Source organism: Castanea sativa, chromosome 12, assembly GCF_040712315.1.
Source record: "Castanea sativa cultivar Marrone di Chiusa Pesio chromosome 12, ASM4071231v1".
NCBI classification, from domain to species: domain Eukaryota; kingdom Viridiplantae; phylum Streptophyta; class Magnoliopsida; order Fagales; family Fagaceae; genus Castanea; species Castanea sativa.
The window spans coordinates 7,096,842-7,112,511 of NC_134024.1; the positions used below are offsets into that span (position 1 = coordinate 7,096,842).

The following is a 15,670-nucleotide window of genomic DNA, read 5'->3' on the forward strand; positions in this document are numbered from 1 at the left end:
TGCAAAATTTCCGGAAGTCACTATTGTTTCTTTATGCACAAGCAATAAGTGTAATTTAATAAAACAAAAAACTTATAAGAAAATTATTCTTTAGAATATGTTTATGACAATTCCCTTTCCACCATTTTAAGCAAAGATTATTCCCAACAAAAGCAAGATCTGTCTTTAGCCTAAGCACATAGCTTTAGCAACTAGCAGATTCTCAGTTTCAAGTATGAACTACTTGCTTATACTAAAAAAAAGGAAAAATTAGAATACTAAAACACTTAATTTGACTAGACATTTGTTGACAAAATTTCCTCCCAAACTGCAAAAAGATTATGATAGAACAGATTCAAAGTGTCATCTAAAGCAAGCACAAAAGATAAAGCTCTCTCATAGCACACTTTCAACCATTAGAACCAAAATCTTCCCCAATCACAAAGCAAAGCATCTCAAGGTTACTTCTTCAGCAATGGCTGCTTCCATTGTACCATTCATCATCATCTTCACCTCCACACTAGAGTCATGGACAACGCCATTGCCATCATTTTTGCTTCAATGGTCAGCCAAATCTTGCTTCTCCTTGCATCAACTCTGTTCCAAGGTACGTCCATACACAAACATTAGGCCTATATTCAAAAGTTTGGCATTTTTGGCCTTTACACTTAGCTTTAACTTTGTACACTTTGATTTGAACTATAATACTAAGAAAAGTCTAAAAATTCAACTATGTTGTTTTCAGGTGTGCAAGGATCCATTGGGGTCAACTTTGGCACAGTGGCAAATGATCTTCCTCCAGCACCCCAAGTTGCACATTTCCTTGTAGAATCCACCATTATCGACCGCATCAGGCTCTTCGATTCCAACCCTGAAATATTGCAAGCCTTTGCTCACACAGGAATTGAGGTCACAATCACTGTCCCTAATGACCAAATCCCCCACCTAACCAAGCTAAGCTTTGCTGAACAATGGGTTAAAACCAATGTCCAAGCTTATACACCAGCCACCAATATAGTCCGAATTTTAGTAGGCAATGAAGTATTATCCACAGCTAATAAATTGTTCATTGCAAGCCTTGTCCCAGCCATGCAGACCCTTCACACAGCACTTGTGGCGGCCTCTTTGGACCCAAAAATTAAGGTTTCTACACCCCACTCTTTGGGCATTTTATCAACCTCAAGCCCACCATCCACTGGAAAATTTAGACAAGGCTATGACACCCATGTGTTTAAACCATTGTTTAACTTCCTTAGATCCACCAATGCACCTTTCATGGTAAATCCATATCCATATTTCGGGTATTCAGGTGACACATTGGATTATGCACTTTTTAGGCCCAATCCAGGGGTTCTTGATGAGAACACTAAGCTTACATACACAAACATGTTGGATGCACAATTGGATGCAGTTTTTTCAGCCATGAAACTGCTGGGCTTTGAGGACCTCGAAATAGTTATTGCGGAAACGGGTTGGCCTTCGGAGGGAGATTCGGGCCAAGTTGGCGTTAGCCCAGAGAATGCTGCTGAATACAATGGAAATCTTATGAGACATGTCAACTCAGGTGCTGGGACACCTCTCATGCCCAACAGGACATTTGAGACATTCATTTTTGCTCTATTCAACGAAAATCTCAAGCCCGGCCCAATAGGCGAGAGGAACTTCGGGTTGTTTCGGCCCGATATGACGCCCGTCTATGATATAGGGATCATGCAGCCCACGGTAGCTGCCGCAGCCGATAATCACCATAAAACATTTTTGCTAATCATCATTATGCTAATTCTTGATTGGTTTGTGGACTTGGCTCTGGCAGGGTAGATCATCCGTTCCTATGAACCCAAGCCCATATGAGAGCCCAGGCCCAGCGGTTCCACCAATCGGCCAAAGCCCAACTTTGCAGCCAGTTGAAGGAAAAAGATGGTGTCTGCCTAAATCAGGGGTTGATCAAGATGCTTTGCAAAGGAATATTGATTATGTTTGTGGGCTGGGCTTGGACTGTGGGCCGATCCAAGAAGGAGGGATGTGTTTTGATCCAAATACAGTTCGGGCCCATGCAGCTTATGCTATGAATTTGTACTATCAAGTAATGGGAAGTTATGAGTATGATTGTGATTTTGAACATTCTGGAGTCCTCACAGATGTGGATCCGAGTAAGTCTCATATATACTCCTCCTTCTTCTTCCTTATTTATTTAAATTTAAATTTTTTTTTTTTATTATAAATTTGTATTTATTTTTTTGAAGGCATTGATTTCATTTATCTTTTATTTTGAACAGGCTATGGAAGGTGCAAATATTGAGAATGAGCTGAATTGCAAAGGATACTCGCTAGAGATTGACCATTGCTACAAGTCAATGCAGGCTTTTAAAGCTATTATAGTATTATTATTATTATTATCTCCTTTTCTTTTTTGAGGATAGAATAAGTGATTAGTAATATGTGTTTCTAGACATGGACACGTAGTGTTAGTCAAAATTCATAGCAGCTTGATCGATTTTCACTGGCTTATTATAGATAGTCATCAATGTTAAAGGAAGATAATTCATTAAACAAAATTTTACTTTCTGATTTTATTTTTTGAAACTTCAACAAACAATGGATGTGCTTTGCAGCAATCTAGTATGTTACCAGTATTTTTTTTAGTGCAATTGCTTGGCATAAACTCTCTCTCTCTCTCTCTCTCTCTCTCTCTCTATGGATATATAATAATAAATTTTGTTAAGAAAGAGGAGATATATAATAAGATTAAGCCATCTCCATTCATCAGACTACAAATCCAACAACCAAAGGGGATGAAGAATATAATTCATGCAACTGAAATATTATTGATTCATGATTCATTAAATTTATCCAACCACAGGAGAATGCTCTTTGGAAATTACATGAATGACTGGGCTGTTTGCTTAAAGCTAGCTTATTTGCTTAAAATCATTTACATGCGTTCAAAATAAGTCAAGTTAGCTACTTAGCTAGCTTATTTGCTTAATGTTACTCATTTTATCTCATATTTTAGCAAATAATATAACCAAACATAAAGCCCCATAATATATGTGTCCTTTTGGCAACAACTTATTTGACTTTTTATTTACTATTTTTTTTATTAGAGGTGGGTTAAATTATACTTATACTTAGAAAAAAAATGAGGTTTTTAAAAGTTATACAAAAACAACATAAGTTAGAAGTTACACAAAAAATATTGGTGGCAAATGAATAGTGGCATCTCTACCTTAGAGCATTCACAAATCACAATTGGCCTTGCAAATGGCATATGTAAGCAAACTTTAGCATTAAAGTACTAAAAGGCCCCAACATTTGGTCTTGTATTGGTTTGGTATCCTAAAAAAATTTAGAATTGTGCTACAATTGTGATGGTACTATAGCACAATTGTAAAAAGAAATAATATTTTTTTATTCATTCCTCTCTCCTCCCACTCTCTGTCTCACGTCTCAATCTCTATCTCTCTCTCTCCTTGTCTCATTTCTAGCTTTTATTTATGTTTTGAAATATATTATTTTATTGTGTAGATACATTATTTTAATGTGTTGCATTGTAAAATAAAAATTGGGATGTTGGGTGTATTGTAAAATAGTATGATATAATTGATAAAATAGTTTTTTGATATGGTAAAATAGAATAGGATAGAATTTCCAGATGGGAATGCTCTTATAGTTATAGTGGGTATGTATCCAACCTCCAAGGTTCAATCTCCAACATATTCATCTTGTAACAACTTATTCCCTAGATGGACTATATAATAAAATATATGTGGATGATAATTTGTATTGCCATGCAATTGGTTGCAATGACCTCCTTAAAATTGGTTGCCTATAGTTCGATTGCGGTAATTAATGATTTGGAACAAATCTCTTACTTACTACAGCATTTCAAATTACCACAAAAAAAAAAAAAAGACATCTTAAAGAGAAGAAGAAAATAACCAAGATATTATTAGATCTTACTTTCAATAGCTTTGCTATTGCACGGATTTCCAACTAGAATACATTTAAAAAGAGCAAATTAAACCAAACACTTGAATGTATTAATTAGACCAATAGTAGCAAGACAACTGCAACCTTAATGGTCTGTTTGGATGGAGGGAGGAAGGAGGGAGAGTGGAGGGGAGTAGAGTAGAGTTGGCCAAAAATAAGCTAATTTTGTGCTAAATCTACTTTACTCTACTCTACTCTCCTCCCTCCCCTTCAATCTAAACGGACCATAGCCTTCCAAGTTTTAAGCTTTTGCACATCAACTTATGACTCAAAATGCCAATGGCCTTGTAGCCAAGTGGCACCAGGGTTCCTTTGTGACTTGTTGCTCGAGGGTTCTATCCCCGCACTTACCTAGCAAAAAAAAAAAAAACTTATGACTCGAAATCACCTATAAGCCAACGTGGTAACTACCAAGCTACTATTGTCCATACATCTCATATTGATGGCAAAGGTCAAAGAGAAAGTGATCTCAAAATGGCAAGAACCACATAGTGATGCCCAGACTAATTATCACCCACATAGTGATCAACCAAGTGTCATTATTAAAGATGACAAGAACCACTGCCCCCATGTTGATTTATTAACTTCTGTAAAGGGTTATATGCATGGTTGTCAAAATCGCGATTTGAATCGTAAAATTGCATGATTTTACGATCTCACCTTACCAAAAAGTTTAAAATCGTAGCAGGATCACAAAAATGGTAGGATCATATGTATGATCATGTAGGATCGTAGGATTGTATGGGATCCTACCGATCCTACCATTTGGCTTGATTTTTTATTTTATTTTTATTTTTTTAAGTGGGATTCATTTGGGTAAGATAATCCACCTAACCCACAAGTCCAACGGGTTATTAATAGCCCAATAATGAATTGAAGTCCTAAATTTAACCCTATGTCAACATAAAATCTCAAAAAAAACCTATGGTAGTAAAGTTTAACGTTTTCAAAAACAAAACCTAAAATATTTAGAAACACTAAGCTCTAGCACCTCTATCTCGCGCCTCCTCAGTCCTCTGTCAAAAATCCAACACCTTTCAGCCCTCTTAATGGTGAGCCACTTCTGCCTTTATGCATTCTTAAGTTTAACGTTTTAAAAAACAAAACCTAAAATATTTAGAAACATTCATATTAGAAGAACCTTAGAATGAGAATTCTCTTTTGGATTTCACATTTGTAATTAGCTAGTTTACCTTAGATTGAGAATTCTCTTTTGGATTACATATTGCAAATTTGTAGTTAGTTAGTTTTTATATGCTAATTAGCCTAACTTATTTTGGATTTGGATAGAATTTGGAAAACATTTTCCATGTGTAGATAATACTTTAGTACTTAGTTGCTAATTAAACATGTACTGAACTTTTTAGATAAATTATGTCAAAAGTTATATATATTTTGTTTCGTTAGAATGACATAAGGACGATGTAGTGCGTGCAAATTACATTTTATTATGCAATTTTTTTAATGGGTAGATTCATATTTTAAGTGATTATATAACATACAAAGTCACTATCAATAGGTTTTTTGCTTAAAATCTAAAAATAGGTAGGATCTTACGATCCACGATTCGATTTTACGATCCACGATCCTACCTACCTTCCACAATCCTACGTAGGATCCCCATTTTAACAACCTTGGTTATATGGGTGGAAAGTAGACCCCCGACAAACATAGAACTCATCTTGTAATTAGACAATACCAAATACTCTTTGACATACTCCCCTTTCATAGCACTACTCATATATTAAGATTTGGACTCATTATTCATGTGAGAGAATGTAGTAAAGATTATTATATTACTCCGAAAATACTTATAATTTGTATATTAAATAATTATCACACACTTTCTCAGTGTGCATATGACAATCGATTATGAGCTTACTTTTTGCTTAAATTATCTACTATTTGCAGATTCCACAATATTTTTTTTTCTCAAATTCATTTCAAATAATCTAAAGATTATTATATTACTCTGAAAATACTTATTGTAAGGACACAATTCGAGCCTGGACCCACAATTAGAAGGAGATGGGTCTGAAAAACCTTTTTACAATGAAATATGTAGAGAGTTGGCTTGAAATCTAGATTCTAATAATATTTAGCTGACAAAAGATGATGGTCTTTGATCACAATGACATATATGAGGAACTGTTTATATGAATATGAAATAAATCTTCTCCTCGGATACAAGCCGAGGAAGACTTATATTACTGTTTCCCAAGATAGATTACAAGTATGGATAGTCAAGTTAACAATGTATTTTCTCTCTATTTTTCTCTACCAAAAGAATCCTCTCTCTTACCGAAGGTCCCTTCTCCCTTTTATACTCTCTTCTTCTTCTTTCCCTTCTCACCTTCCACCTCATGATTAGACCGCTGGTTTAGATACTTGTCCCATCCACCTTCCCTGAAATCTTTGGAGATAGGGGCCAAGTTTCAAGCTTGATATTCAGGTCTCACTTCCCCATTAATGTGGCTAGAATATCAGTTGCAGAGCATTTAATGCGGGGGCGGTAATAACAGCTTTATCTTAAATATTCCACCGCCCTTCTTCTTACGTGTACTATGTCTTCCCCATCCTATAAGAATTTCTAGAACATAGCATGTGGATATCAAACAACCATTCTCCTACCTCAGCTTCACCTCACTGAGGACACAATCTTCCTTGGACATATTTATTCAGACATTATCTCTTCTTTACCTAGTATTTTCTTATGAGTTAGTATTCATACACTCTAGGATCATTCCACGTCCTCGAACTGGGCTTCTAGCCCAAAAAATACTCTTGGGGCACCCTACATATATTCCTAGGCCCAATGACCCTACATTTATAATTTGTATATTCAATAATTACTGCACACTTGCTATTATTACACACTTTTTCAGTGTGCATAAGACAATCGATTATAAGCTTAACTTTTGGTTAAATTATCCACTATTTGCAAATTCCACAATATATTTTACTTTCTAATTTTATTTTTTGAAACTTCAACAAACAATGGATGTGCTTTGTAGCAATCTAGTATGTTACCAGTTTTTTTTAGTGCAATTGCTTGGCATAAACTCTCTCTCTCTCTCTCTCTCTCTCTCTCTAGATATATAATGATAAATTTTGTTAAGAAAGAGGAGATATATAATAAGATTAAGCCATCTCCATTCATCAGACTACAAATCCAAAAACGAAAGGGGATGAAGAATATTATTCATGCAACTGAAATATTATTGATTCATGATTCATTAAATTTATCCAACCACAGGAGAATGCTCTTTGGAAATTACATGAATGATTGGGCTATTTGCTTAAAATCATTTACATGCGTTCAAAATAAGTCAAGTTAGCTACTTAGCTAGCTTATTTGCTTAATGTTACTCATTTTATCTCATATTTTAGCAAATAATCTAGCCAAACATCAAGCGCCATATTATATGTGTCATTTTGACAACAATTTATTTGACTTCTTATTTACTGTTTTTTATTAAAGGTGGGTTAAATTATATTTAGAAAAAAAAATGAGGTTTTAAAAAGTTATACAAAAACAACATAAGTTAGAAGTTAAACAAAAAATATTGGTGGCAAATGAATAGTGGCATCTCTACCTTAGAGTATTCACAATTGGCCTTGCAAATAGCATATGTAAGCAAATTTTAACATTAAAGTACTAAAAGGCCCTAGCATTTGGCCTTGTATTGGTCTGGTATCCTAAAAATATTTAGAATTGTGCTACAATACCATCACAATTTTGTGATGGTACTATAGCACAATTGTAAAAGGAAATAATATTTTTTTATTCATTCTTCTCTCCTCCCACTCTCTGTCTCATGTCTCAATCTCTATCACTCTCTCCATGTCTCATTTTTGGCTTTTATTTATGTATTGAAATATATTATTTTAATGTGTTGCATTGTAAAATAAATTATTGGGATGTTGGATGTATTGTAAAATAGTATGATATAATTGATAAAATAGCTTTTTGAGATAGTAAAATAGAATATGATATAATTTCTAGATTGGAATGCTCTTATGGTGGGTATATATCCAACCTTCATGGTTCAGTCTCCAACATATTCATCTTGTAACAACTTATTCCCTAGATGGACTATATAATAAGATATATGTGGATGATAGTTTGCATTGGCATGCAATTGGTTGCAATGACCTCCTTAAAATTGGTTGCCTATAGTTCGATTGTGGTAATTAATGATTTGGAACAAATCTCTTACTTACTACAACATTTCAAATTACCACAAAAAAAGACATATTGAAGAGAAGAAGAAAATAACTAAGATATTATTAGATCTTACTTTCAATAGCTTTGCTATTGCACGGATTTCCAACTAGAATACATTTAAAAAGAGCAAATTAAACCAAACACTTGAATGTATTTGAATGCATTAATTAGCCCAATGGCAGCAAGACAACTGCAACCTTAATGGCTTGTTCGGATGGAGGGAGGAAGGAGGGGGAGTAGAGGGGAGTAGAGTAGAGTTAGATAAAAATATGCTAATTTTGTGCTAAATCTATTCTACTTTACTCTACTCTCCCTCCCTCTCTCCCTCCCTCCCTCAATTCATACGGACCATAACCTTCCAAGTTTTATCACATCAACTTATGACTCGAAATGACCTATAAGCCAACGTGGTAACTACCAAGCTACTACTGTCCATACACCTCATATTGATGGCAAAGGTCAAAGAGAAAGTGATCTCAGAATGGCAAGAACCACATAGTGATGCCTAGACTAATTATCACCCACATAGTGATCAACCAAGTGTCATTATCAAAGATGACAAGGATCACCGCCCCCATGTTGATTTATTACCTAGTGTAAAGGGTTACATGGGTGCGAAGTAGACCCCCCACAAACATAGAACTCATCTTCTAATTATACAATACCAAATACTCTTTGACACACATCCCTAGCACTACTCATATATTAAGATTAGTACTCACCATTCATGTAAGATGATGTAGTAAAGATTATCATATTACTCCAAAAATACTTATAATTTGTATGTTCAATAATTACTAAGCACTTTCTTAGTGTGCATATGACAATCGATTATAAGTTAATTTTTTGCTTAAATTATCTATTATTTACAGATTCTACAATATTTTTTTTCCTCAAATTCATTTCAAATAACTTTTTGTCTCACATTATCTAATTAAACTACAAAAAACAATTAATTTCCAAACCAGCAAAAAAGTACATACGATCCAAGACGACAATACGAGATATATATTTCGCAAAAAATTTATTTATTTTTAAAAAAATATTTTCCCAATTTATATATATACACATGCAGATCACTATCATACGACTGGCGCAGGAGATATTTATTTTATCCCTCCTTTAAAAGACCCAAAAAAGAAAAAGAAAAAAAAGTACATATATATAGTCAATCAATACTGTGCGTCCTCTTTCCACCTGGCGCAAACAAAAAAAAAAACACAACACACACACCTCTCTCTCGTCTCCCTCTGTATTTCACATTTGTCATCTCTCTCTCTTTCTCTGAAAATTTTTTAGCTCTTTGTTTCTGACTCTCTCTCTCTCTAACATATGATCCATTTCTAGGGTTTTGAAAACCCCCCTCCATTCCGTTCAATTAGGGGTTTTTTTATAACAGAAATCGAATTTTCCGTATAGCCATGGCTGATTGGCAACAACTCGTCCAATCCGTAGTCCTCGGTCTCATTTTCTCATACCTTCTCGCCAAGCTCATCTCCATAGTCATCTCTTTCAAAGACGACAACCTCTCGATCTCTCGCTCCGCCGAGCCCAAGATACCCGAACCCGAACCCGAACCCGAGACCCTCGACCACGACGGCAGTGGTTCTAGCCCCCCGGCCCACGATTCCCACGATTCTTACTCCATGGTCGCCGAGCAAGGCAGCGTCGGGAACGACAGCGTTTACGGCGACGATGTCGGTGATGACGACGACGACGATGACGACGACGACGACGATTATGATGATTGGGAGGGAGTGGAGAGTACGGAATTGGACGAGACGTTCAGCGCCGCCACGGCGTTCGTGGCGGCGGCGGCGGCCGATCGGGTGTCGGAGAAGGTGTCGAACGAGTTGCAGTTGAAGCTTTATGGGTTTTACAAGATTGCCACTGAAGGTCCCTGTAGTGCGCCTCAGCCTTCCGCTTTGAAAATGACGGCTCGAGCTAAATGGTATTGAATTTCTTTTTTTGTTGCACTGTCATTGTCACTCTTTTGATTAATGGGTCTTGTGGGTTTTATGTGGAATGTGAATGTGATTGATTGCCTAAGCTTGGTAATGAGGTTAGTATTATGTGGGTTTTGGGTATTTGACTAAAGTCACTGGGGGGGGGGGGGGGTGTTGTAGTTAGTATTAAGTAACAAAGTTGGTTATGTTTGTGAAAGGTTATAGATGAATTTGAAGAAAATTGTATGTGAATTTTGATGTTGGATCTTTAGGAATTCTTAGCTGTTGTCGAATTAGAAAGTAAAGAATGTAATGGATATGACTATGACATGTATTTTTACTAGGAAATATGTTTGCTTTTGGGGTAGAACTTTGTGTGTGTGTGTGTGTGTGTGTTCAGTTGACAAATGTACAAGTCAATGTCTTAGTTACAAATAAATTTGCCTCAAGTGACACTCTCGAACGAGTTAGATCATAACTATAGTTCTATATACGTGGTGTTGTGAGTAAAATTTCAATTACTCATAACCAGAGTTGTTCATGTGGAGTCTGTCATATGATGTATTGAGAATCTGATTGCTTTTTGGTAAAGCTTCAAAAACAAGTGAATGATTTTGTGTGGGTTTTAATTATCTCAATTAGTAAAAGTCTCTTGTCATTGAATAAGGACTTGTGATTGAATACCTTAACCAAAAGAAAACCTATTGGTAACGAGCAATCATCAAGGAGCATACGCCATAGGTTCAACTCCTAACATGTCTATCCAAAAAAAAGATTGTTTGCTTGCATGAATTGTCCAGATTTTGTTTCTTTGGTTTGATCAAATTTCAGCTTTTATTTGGATACATTGTTTTTCTTTTCTTATCATCCACTTGTGATAATTTCTTTTTTAAAAAAGATCTGTTTAACAGCTGTCACCTCTGGTTACCAATACTACACACACACACACACACACACATACCAACAGTGTCAGTTTTAATGTATACGTTATAAGGGGGAAAAAGATACTGAAATAAGCACATTAGTATCTAGAGTTGCAATTGTTCAGACTTTACTTTCAATTGCGCACATTATATTTATTTAGGGTCCATGAAATTGTTTCCACTTTAAGACTTCCTGGTTGAGTGTGTGAAATATATTGTCCTGGCTAATGTGTGTTAGGCAAGCATGGCAGAAATTGGGTGCTATGCCTGCAGAAGAAGCTATGCAGAAGTACATTGATATTGTTACAGATTTGTATCCTACTTGGGCAGATGGTGCAACTTTGGTGAGAATATTTTTGTTTTTCTGACTGGCTGTTTCTTTAGTCTTCTGTACATGTACTTACTTTCTCCGTGATGTTCTCCTTTTTTTTTCTTTTTTTTTTAATAACTCTTTCCTGGTTTATTAACTCATGTATAATCAGAAGAGCAAAGGTAGAGGAGGTGATGCATCAAATACAGATGCTAAAGGACCAATGGGACCAGTTTTCAGCACTTTTGTTTATGAGGAGGAATCTGGAAATGAGTTGTAAGGTTCTTACAACATCTTAATATACAAGTCCAGTGTTCTCATTTAGAGCCTTAATTAGTTGAGCATGAAGGTGGTTTCATGGCCTTTTAAGTGATTCTGTATTTATTTGAAAAAAAAAAACCATGTAGAGTGTGTGTGCATGTATGTCTTTTTCTTGGCTCTGATCATGCTTAGTTGGAGGCTGATCATATGCTGAATTTAAAAATCCCATCTGCAACTGCATGCATGCTCATGCACAATCCTCAAGAGGATAACAGCTAGTCAAGATAAATATAGGTGGTGTTGAGAGCTTTCCATGATTGGGTGCTGCAGTTAGCTCTATACGTAACAGGGATGACTAATTTCTTGGAAGAGTAATTATTAGGGCTTTTTCTCAATTCTCAGTGGTCTTTTTTTAGTTACTATGATTTGAAGGTTGACAAGACTCCAGGTCAAAGGTCATGTTTAGATTTTCTGCCCACCTTATTGCATGACCTGTTGCAACAAATTATATATGGTTGACTGATTATTAGATGAGGAGATCAGGAATTTTTAATAGACACTTTGGCCTATGTGCTCTAGCTTAAACGACACTTCTTTCTTATAAGAAAGGGTGGAGGATGGGGTTGTGGTTTCAAAACCCATTCTCAGGTGTAACTTACCAATACTGGACCACTGGGTGTATTTATAAATAACAACCACCACCTACCAGGTGCATATTTGAACGTAATTGGATGCAGAACAATTTCAACAATTTCCTATAAACTTACCAAAACATAATGTCCCTCTTGGAATGAGTTGGGTTTTCCATTCTTGGTATCTGACCTGATTATGGATGGCTGATTTGTGGATGTTGGTCTATGACTTGTCTGGTTGTAAGTTGTAACTTTATAGTGTGGAGAGAGGGCCTTTAATAATTTTTTTGATGGATTCTTAGTGAGATCTTAAAACTAACTTCCTGTTGTCAATTTTACTTAATGGTTTTATGATAGCTAATTTTTCTTTGGAGCTCATTGCAGGTTATATTGTATTTTTTGGGACCCATGGAAGAGGCTTTGTCTGACTGTTATAAGTCAAAACTTTTCTGTTTGTCTTGACCCGGGAATCAGTGATTTAGCATAACTATCATGAATCATGTTCTTAAAAAAAAAAAAACTATCACGAATAATGTCTGTCTGCACTTTTGTTTTGTTCTTGGTTAGCAACAATCAACTTTGGCTTAAATGACAATTCCTAGTCCCATTAGAATGGGTGTTGAGTGAGGTCATGGATTTAAAAATTGTGTAACTTACCAATAGAAACAAAGTTTGTTCTACTAATAAAGGTTTTAATAGGTTGCTTTCTTGCTTATGAGAGAAAAATAAAGTAGTATTATGCTCCATTAGCTAGGTTTAAAATCCTAATGTATGGTGCATAATAAGCTAATAAGATGTCTATGGATGTGCCTGTTTGAGCCATACTATACTTCCTCTTAGCATTACAAAGCATTTATTTATTTAACAAAATTCATAAATTATATTAATTATTCCTTGATAACAGATTCTTTCACTAAGAGATGCCATTTGTTGGAAGAATAAATTATTGATAACAGTGTTAAGGGCATTTCTTTCTTTCTTTTGGCTGAGATAAATGTTGCTTGTTTTATTTTCAGGAAAATGGATGCTATTCATGCCTTTGCTAGGGAAGGAGAAGTGGATAATTTGCTTAAGTGTATTGAAGGTGGTGTCTCAGTAAATCTGAAAGGTTTGGTTCTTTTTAGCTGTCCCCATGTCTATTATGTAAACATCATTGTTGGATTTAGAATAGATGTTGAGATCCTATAGGTGTTTCTGCAATGTCTTTATGATGCAGTCATGGAAGATTAATTTTTTATTATTTTGCAAATTTGTCTATTTGAGATATTTTATGGGGGCCCATGTGTGGAATCCAATTAAAGTAAAATTGATTTGGTTATAAAGGACTAGTCCCTTTCTATTTTCTATTTTCTTTTTCTCTTTCTTGGGATACTGTTCATACAACCTTGAACACTATAAATGTCTCATTTCTTTCTTTCTTATAAGTTATAACCCTAAGTCAAGACCTTCCTCTTTTTATATCAAAACCCTAAATCCAACACAACTACATGCAGAAAAATTGGGGATTTTCCCTATGTCACTTAAAAATATTTTGGGTAATTAAAACAGCCCAGGGTGCTTGTTAACAGCTCAGCCTTGGCTCTTCAGAAGTGTGTTTCACCCACTTAATGAGCGGAGCCAAGGTCAAGCTTATTTTATGAGCTTGATTGCTTAAGAAGCCAAAGCTAGGGCAAAGTTAGGTTTGGTTCTCTTAGGCTTGTGCATAATTAAGGTAGGCATAATTGATAAGTGAAACTGGCTGATAAAGTAACCTTTCTAGTAACTTGGAATAATGTTTCTGGATTAGTGATGGCAGGAGTCTTGGATGTTCACAAATTTTCATGTTAGGTTGGACTGACTGGCAAGCTCTCACAGCTTGAGAACAGACCCAAGTTCACTGAAGCATTATTTAACCAAATCTAGAAAACATTAGCTTATTTTAGATCAACATCAATCTTGACATAAGTTCAAACAAGCTGATTTCAACTCCGTTTCCAATATATGGATTGGTTGTTTTAAGTTAGCATAATTTTTTCTTGTATGAGTACATGAATAGGCTTATCGTTATACTTATACGTGCATTTTTCTTTCTTTCTTCCTTTATCCCCCACCCCCCAATATTTATACACAGAAACTTGTTATGATAATGAAATTTCACTTGAATGATCTATAATAGCTTAAATCAGAGAATTGATTTGTTGTACTGCCGCAAATTCATTAAGCTTTATATACACAAGATGCATGTATCATTTTCTGTTCTTGAAGTGTATTATGTACTCATTGTGTAATAAAATGAGGAGTTCAAAGGATTTTATTTTATTTTTAAATGTACTCTTCCTTCCAAAGATAATCAAATCTTATGTTGCCTTCTCAGTTTGCCTAAATTTGTTGCAGATAGTGAGGGTCGTACCCCATTGCATTGGGCTGTAGATCGTGGACACCTTAACATCACCGAATTGCTTCTTACCAGGAATGCTGATGTAAATGCAAAGGTAGTTTGAAATGCTACATATTTCGTTTTACTAGGCAACAGAGACCTAAAATCTACCCCACACTACCCCTTTTTTACCTGAGCCAAGTCCAAGGGTTGCATAGATAGTTTATATGATCATTTTTTGCATTTTGGATTTCTTTCTTGCTCTCAATACTGTTCATCTCAAGCATCACCTTAAAAGATTCTTCCATGCGTGTTATTTCTTCCCCTTTCAACTTTCATTTTTGTTGTTAAAATTGTCTCTATTACTCTATTGGAAGGACAATGATGGCCAAACCCCATTGCATTATGCTGTTGTGTGTGAGAGAGAAGCCATTGCCGAATGTCTTGTGAAGCAAAATGCAGGTACAGATTTAAAGGACAATGACGGCGACTCCCCTTCTGATCTCTGTAAGGCAACCTGGCCTTGGATGCAAAGTGTGGGGAAGCAGATTGACTGATGGTTTATTAGTCTTAGGTTATCCTGCTGAAGTCATTTTTGGCAAATTCTTAGTTGATGTATATGTTTATGTATTAACCCTTCATACTTTTTACCTCTTCCAAATATATTAAGTTAGCAATTAAGGTTTTTTCTACCCAATTTTTTGTTTCTTACTAACATTAAACTAAAACAATTGTGAAGAATGAATTTAAGGGGTAAAACAGCATGCATATGGAATAGTGAAATTGATTTATGGTCTGATTACTTGTGCATTAGTTTCAAATGTGGGCATGAGATACTGCAAAAATATAAATCCTAGAATAGGGGAGTTGTTAGAGCATTCCCATCAACTTCTTTAAAAAAAAAAAGTTTTTTCTGTATCACTGGAGTCCATTTTATTTATTTTACTACACATCATACGTCCTATTATTTATTTTGCATTACATCTCATTAAGATAATCTATTTTCTACCTACAATATTACAGAACTCAACACAATTGCTAATGA

At 35.3% G+C, this 15,670-nt stretch overlaps 2 protein-coding genes across 3 annotated transcripts; both read left to right on the top strand.

The window, feature by feature from the left end:
* The first annotated feature begins 391 nt into the window (after positions 1–391).
* On the top strand, positions 392–2,617 carry LOC142619135 (glucan endo-1,3-beta-glucosidase). The gene is made up of 4 exons (XM_075792203.1): positions 392–586; positions 725–1,701; positions 1,793–2,129; positions 2,256–2,617. The coding sequence occupies exons 1-4, from the start codon at positions 508–510 to the stop codon at positions 2,276–2,278; spliced, it is 1,416 nt and encodes a 471-aa protein (XP_075648318.1). The 5' UTR covers positions 392–507; the 3' UTR covers positions 2,279–2,617.
* A 6,779-nt stretch (positions 2,618–9,396) lies between these two features.
* On the top strand, positions 9,397–15,421 carry LOC142619810 (acyl-CoA-binding domain-containing protein 2-like). Of its 2 annotated transcripts, XM_075793098.1 has the most exons (6): positions 9,397–10,148; positions 11,305–11,410; positions 11,549–11,652; positions 13,286–13,377; positions 14,643–14,740; positions 15,003–15,421. In XM_075793098.1, the coding sequence occupies exons 1-6, from the start codon at positions 9,619–9,621 to the stop codon at positions 15,180–15,182; spliced, it is 1,110 nt and encodes a 369-aa protein (XP_075649213.1). In that variant the 5' UTR covers positions 9,397–9,618; the 3' UTR covers positions 15,183–15,421. The 2 variants fall into 2 exon arrangements, with proteins under 2 accessions (XP_075649213.1, XP_075649214.1); XM_075793099.1 differs by lacking the exons at positions 11,305–11,410; positions 11,549–11,652 and having other exon boundaries at positions 9,468–10,148.
* Positions 15,422–15,670: the final 249 nt, after the last annotated feature.